Raw genomic sequence first — 6,614 nt, 5'->3', positions numbered from 1 at the left:
GAAACTTGTAATCCCAACTCAAGTCTGATTATGCTTGAAAAGTTGTACAGCTGTGGCTTTTAAGTGTCGTTTTGATCAGACTGCGGTCACAATGAAATGATACAATTTTTGAAATTTCCCGCTCTTACTTCTACTACAGTGGTTGTCGACATTTGTTTTTTAATTTTTTTTCGTCGGATTACGAGCCCCCACTGTCTGATTCTTATCACGAGTGGTGTTCGCCGTTTGGGCCAATCGATGAAAAAAAAATCATTCACCTACCGAGGAGTGAAGGGCAAGGAATTCTGTCAATTTTTTACTCGAAAGTCTGTCACTTCTGCCGTTCACTCCGGACCAAAAGCTACCATGACTAACTTAGTCACTAAAAGTTCGTATATGCTGGAAAAGTTGGGCAAAAAGAGCCCCAAGGTAAGTACATCAAGGATTGTGTGTATTACAGTATTGGTCCTCTTGCAGGGTTTTCAACGGGCACTTAAAGTCAAATATCCCTGAAGTTTGGTCTAGATGTAAATATACGAGATGCTCTGGACTAGCCAGAGCAATAATGAATTGGCATCCTGCTCAATATGATATCAATGTCTATCTAACCTTTAATATGTTTAAATAGCTTTTTGCAGCGTCATTACCTGCATGCCCTTTATGGAGTAACAGTCAACAGCGTCGCAACCTCAATGTTCATGAACACGTAAGCTATTCGTTGCTGAAAGGTGCTGGTATTCCTGTACCTAAGTTTGGAGTAGCCAAAACTGGTAAAGAGGCAGCCGAAATTGTGCGAAGCCTGGGACTCACAGACATTGCAGTCAAGGCTCAGGTGTTGGCTGGTGGTCGAGGATTAGGTCATTTCAAAAAAGGATTCAAAGGCGGTGTTAAAATGGTTGACACGTTAGTTAAAGTTATACTCATTGATAATAAAATTGATTTGTATTACAATATAATATACTATACAATTTTTATGAATTCAGGGCAGAAGAAGCTGAAAATGTATCAGATCAGATGTTAGGAGATTATTTGATCACAAAACAAACTGGAGAGAAAGGCCGGATTTGTAATGCAGTTATGGTAGCTGAACGCGTGTATGCTAGAAAAGAATTTTATTTTGCTGTTATGATGGAAAGAGCATTTGGTGTAAGTGAATAAGTCAATTAAAATAATTAAGTCAAGTAATAAAAAATATTAACTGCGTATAGATTTCATGAAATGTTCCTATTTTAAATAGGGCCCAGTTTTGATAGCGTCTTCTCAGGGTGGTGTAAACATAGAAAAAGTTGCTGAAGACAATCCTGAAGCAATTTTATACATGCCTATTGATATTACAAAAGGTAATCATTTGTTATTAAATTCATCAGTTGATATTGTGTTTTTATTTAACATTAATTTGTTTTTATTGCGAAATGAGTCATTAAATATTATCTATTTATAAATAAAATAAAAATAATATCATATAATATTTAATTTAACAACAACATTATCATTTAAATTATTTATTTTAAAATGATTGTTAAGACAGTTTAAACATTTGAATTTCACCCATAAGGTCAATTAATTATGTAGTATACAGATAATAATCTTGATTATGAATCAATGTATTTGTAACATAAACTTTGTATTTAGGTTTAAAGTGGAATGGATTATTTTATTCAAAATCTATACATATTTATTATTTATATTAGAATGAAATTTTAGATTCAAATTTAAAAATATAATTTACTTATAAGGGGGTATGGATTTTTTAAGTAAATTTATTTCTGATCAGGTGGCACTGCTGGGAGCCTTCCTATTAATGTTATTAATGTTTTTATGTCACCACACTTACTCATTATACCTTGTTTGTTGTATAGATTGTAAATATACTTAAAAAAAAAAAAAATTATAGCTTTAATAAGTATAGATATCTTAATTCTAAGTAAAATGGACCAGAACCTTAATTTCATAGTCATATTATAATGTTAATATTCAGTAATACTAACATTATGTATATAAACAATTTTAGCTTTATAAATCTCTGGTAAAGGTTTAAGTTAATGGTTAACTTCTTTGATAAATAATATGGTTATGTTTATTTTTATTAGGTATATCTAGAGAACTGGCCTTAGACGTGATTACCAAAGTTGGATTGACTAAAAAGAAAGATGAAACTGCAGATGTTATTTTAAAGTTATATGACTTATTTCTTACAAAAGATGCTCTATTAATTGAAGTTAATCCTTATGCTGAAAGTATTTCTACTGGAGGATGTAAGTAAAATATCTTTTAAGCTATATTTTTTAATTTTTTTTCTTCATGTTGAATTGTTTTTAAAGATTATTGTTTGGATGCCAAATTCCGATTTGATGACAATGCAGAGTATAGGCAAAAAGAATTGTTTGATTTGCGTGATTGGACTCAAGAAGATGAAAAAGAAGTAGAAGCTTCCAAATTTAATCTTAACTATATTGCACTAGATGGTAATAAATTAAAATCTATAAAATATTATATATCAACATTTTTTATTCAATTTCGACTATAATTCTGTCAGGTACCATTGGTTGTTTGGTAAATGGTGCTGGTTTGGCCATGGCTACTATGGATATAATTAACTTGCACGGTGGATTCCCAGCCAATTTCTTGGATGTCGGAGGTGGTGCTACTGCTTCTCAAGTGAAAGAAGCTTTTAAAATCATCACATCGGACCCCAAAGTATGAATAATGTTTAATTATTTAACTACCAATTATAAATAAGGCTTTCTCTAATAAAATTAAACAATTATAAGAATTAATAGCCAAATGTATATTATTGTATTAATATATTTAATCTGTCAACCCTTTGAGGAGCAGCCTTGGTATACGTAAATGCAATTCAGGGAGCAGCTTAAAAAAAGAAAAATTGGAAAAAAATATGTACGAAGACGTATATGTACGGCCTATTTTGATACAATTGATAAATGAAAATAAATCGATTGATTGAAATTAAATTTCATAGATGGCAGCTTATATTTTACATAAGGTGTTTTACAGTAATGAAACAAACAAAGAAATTAAAAGGAATTTGCGGGAAAAAACGTATATATACATCCTTGCTCTTTTTGATGGTATATTTTAAAAACATATATATACGTCCATGCTCCTCAAAGGGTTTATAATAATAATAATATTAGCTTAAAAGATTGAAACCAGATTTATTATTAATTTAGGTGTGTGCTATTATGGTGAATATTTTTGGTGGAATAATGAGATGTGATATCATTGCTGATGGAATAATTGCAGCAGCTCAAGAGTTGAATCTTAATGTTCCAATCATTTGTCGTCTACAGGTATATTGTTGTATTATCATAAATCATAATTAATAGTCACTGTTACAGTTAGATGTAAAAGATATTTACCTTTTTTTTTTCTTAACTTATAGGGTACAAATGTAGATGAAGCAAAACTTCGCATTGCAAACTCTGGTATGAAAATTTTACCAGTAGACAATCTAGACGAAGCTGCTCGTTTGGCAGTTAAATTGTCTGAAATTGTGAATCTAGCTCGTGAACAACACTTGGGTGTCAACTTTGAAATGCCCATCTAAAACAATTAAATATTCTACCAGTAATTATTAATATGTTAACTAATACTTGTTCTCAAAGTCTATTGCACATTTGTCTTCTAATTACTACACAAAACAGATCAGTATAATACATTTGATATTCTTACTCAAAGCTTTAATAAATTATTTAAAGGAGACATAAATATGCCTTAACATTTCTCTTTTATTATTTTATTAGTTGTTGAACACCCTAAAATTAAATGGTTTCTTATACCCTTAAAAATTCATGATAAGTATGGCTATTGTTTTAACAATATTTTTCTTTGTTTTATATAGTATTATAAATAATTTATACTTCTAAAAAGTTATACTAATGATGTTCTTTTGTATGATAGTTACCTTTATGATTAAGTGTTACTATTGATTTAATTTTGTGACATAATTTAATTAATGATTTTAAACCAATTCTTTGTGGTTTTTATTTTAAAATGAAATAAAAGAAAGTATTATTGCTGTTGAAAGTCTCCTTAAATTATACAATTTGTAAAGGTTTATTCATACTAACAGCTTTAAAAATGACAAGGCACGTAAAAAAATAATGTTCGTGCTATAGAGTTAATCTTATAGTCAGTTGTGAATGGCATGCTATCTTATTTTTGTGTGTATTTCATAAATTGTTCCTTAAAAAAAAAATGAAAGTTTACTTATATTTAGCTAAGCTAGTTTAGGTATCTTTTTAATTATTAAGTATAATTAAACATAAATGGTAATGGCTGTAGATACTTAGACTACCATTACCTTATTATTATTACTATTGTTGTTGTTAATTCTACATAATATTATTATTGTAAATTGTCGTGAATATAATAAATATTAAATAATAATAAATAATTGTTATGATGTGAGATTATTAATGGGTGATAATGTTTTTAATCATTGTTTCTATAGAAATTAGGAGATCTGAAAGAAGTTATTCACTGGTAATATTGAAAAAAAAAATCTTAATATATAGGTACTACCGAATTGAAAACTAAGACCCTGATATAAAGGGTTTTTTTAAAGTCACTACTGGTGTCATTACTTATTTTTCAAATAAAAAAATCTTGTTTTTGATCCTGTGTGATGAATGTATTGGTTTTATACTTGCGTTACTGTGTTTTTTAAAAAAAAGAATGCTATATGCACATGAATAGTGGTCGAAATGACGAAATTATGTTTTCTTCAACCTTAGGAGTGGGTTCTGGTAGAAATTTGGAAATAGTTTGTACCTTTGAGGTGTAAAAATAGAATATTCTCAGTTGTTTTCAAAGGCATCTGAAAAAATCAAAAAATCAAAATTTGTACACAAAACCAGTTTTTGACAAAATTGATTTTGTTTTTTTGTAGTCACTCAAAAGCAAATAATCATAGATAGGTATTTAACGTTTTCACCAAATGTTTATTGTCAATTTTCATTACAATATAACATTTTCAAAATATTTTGACTTTTAAGCTATTTATAGACATTTTATTTTTTTTTTGCGTAAATATCGATAAAAAAAATGTTGGCTGGGTCAAAAAATTTCAAATTTTAATAAAATAGACTTAAGTTTTATAAAAGCAGTTCAAAAACAACAAAAATCCATTTTCTCTCTCAGACCCATGCGCAACATAGATGGAACGCACTCACGTAATATATAATTGTTCAGTAATATTAGAGTAGACACATATTATTACAAAAATTATAGAGAATAATATTTTTGACTTTTGGGAGGGTTTGACATATCGGTTTTATATTTTATTATTATTTAATGAACTTCTATCCGATTTGAAATAAAAAAAGTTTCATTAATTTAGATGGATATTAAATTATTTTTAAATTAATACAATACCTATTTGGACAAATTATGTCATTATGGTTACCCTTTAAAAGTATATTCTGTATCTATATTATTATTTTTTTATTTATTTTTAGGACAGTAGAAATACTTGGATTTTCTTCAACAGCATCTTTTCTGATAAGACAGTGAATCTAGTTGGTACTTTAGCCTTTATATAGGGGCTCAAAATTAAGGAAAAACGAGAATTTTTACGTAAAATCGGTTTTCGACAAATTCGATTTTGGTTTTGGTGTAACTCTAAAACAAATGACTGTGATACATGGAATGTTCACTGATTGATAACATTAGCATTTTCTTTACACCACAAAACTTTCAAAATATTTTGATTTGTTTTGAACTGTTTACGGACTATTTAAGTTTCTATTTTTTTTGTTTTAAATATCAATAAAATTGTATTCGTTGGGTCAAAAAGCTAGAAAATTTAATAGAAGGCTCTTAATATATTGTAACAAAGACAATTTAAAAATATTAAATACATAGTCGCAATTTTTTTTATAAGCTATAAGATAAAATACGTAAAAATCACGAAAATGTGCAAATTATTTTAAGTCAGAAATTCATAGAAGGTTTCTTTTTAAATTTAAGATTTGAAAATGTAATACAAGATTCCTCATGAGTTTGTCTATCTTTATCAATTAAAATAATGCCCACCAGAAAGTCGAATTAAATTTTTGTGTGCGTTTGAATTTCAAACTTTAAATCTTTACAACATTGGATAAATATTTAACTCGATATATACTCGATTTCTCATGTAGAGATTTTGTTATTTTGTTATAATTCGAAAACAAATTATTGTAGATACTTGATATTTACACCATATGTTTATTGTATCTATTCCTATACTTTTTTCATTCGTTTTAAGCTATTTATGATGGGCAGTTTCAAATTTCAATTTTTTTGGTTTTTTTTTCTATAAATGTACAATATACAATTTGATTTGCTAAGTCAGAAAGAGTGAGAATGTAATACAAGGCTCCTGATATATTGTTACAATAGCAGTTGACAAATATTAAAAATACATGTACACAATTTTTTTTTATAATCATTTAAAGTTCAAATGTTGACAAAATGTATCAAATTTAAAATGTAATAATCATTTTGTAGTTGAAAATTTATAAACACTGTTCAACTTTTATAGCTAAGGATGGAAAATTTAAAACAAGGTTCCACGTAAATTGGTAAATAAATTACTTTATTCACAATAATAACATCAAATATACTTATTACCC

General features: G+C 27.8%; 1 protein-coding gene across 1 annotated transcript; it reads left to right on the top strand.

Annotated features, from left to right (window-relative positions):
- Positions 1-235: 235 nt before the first annotated feature.
- LOC100168788 (succinate--CoA ligase [ADP-forming] subunit beta, mitochondrial) lies at positions 236-4,393 on the top strand. Its single transcript, XM_001942936.4, has 9 exons — positions 236-408; positions 608-882; positions 963-1,125; positions 1,217-1,319; positions 2,070-2,234; positions 2,301-2,444; positions 2,516-2,676; positions 3,171-3,290; positions 3,383-4,393. Exons 1-9 carry the CDS (start codon positions 238-240, stop codon positions 3,545-3,547), a joined length of 1,467 nt encoding a protein of 488 aa, XP_001942971.2. The 5' UTR covers positions 236-237; the 3' UTR covers positions 3,548-4,393.
- The last annotated feature ends 2,221 nt before the right edge of the window (positions 4,394-6,614 follow it).

The sequence above is a fragment of the Acyrthosiphon pisum genome, chromosome A1 (genome assembly GCF_005508785.2).
Source record: "Acyrthosiphon pisum isolate AL4f chromosome A1, pea_aphid_22Mar2018_4r6ur, whole genome shotgun sequence".
Taxonomy (NCBI): Eukaryota; Metazoa; Arthropoda; class Insecta; order Hemiptera; family Aphididae; genus Acyrthosiphon; species Acyrthosiphon pisum.
This window is presented reverse-complemented; position numbering and strand designations above follow the sequence as displayed.

Coding starts and splice junctions, on each gene's coding strand:
- LOC100168788 (XM_001942936.4), top strand. CDS start 238: ATGAAAAAAAAATCATTCACCTACCGAGGAGTGAAGGGCAAGGAATTC. Junction 409..607: donor TGGGCAAAAAGAGCCCCAAG/GTAAGTACATCA, acceptor ATGTTTAAATAG/CTTTTTGCAGCGTCATTACC. Junction 2,677..3,170: donor TCATCACATCGGACCCCAAA/GTATGAATAATG, acceptor TTATTAATTTAG/GTGTGTGCTATTATGGTGAA.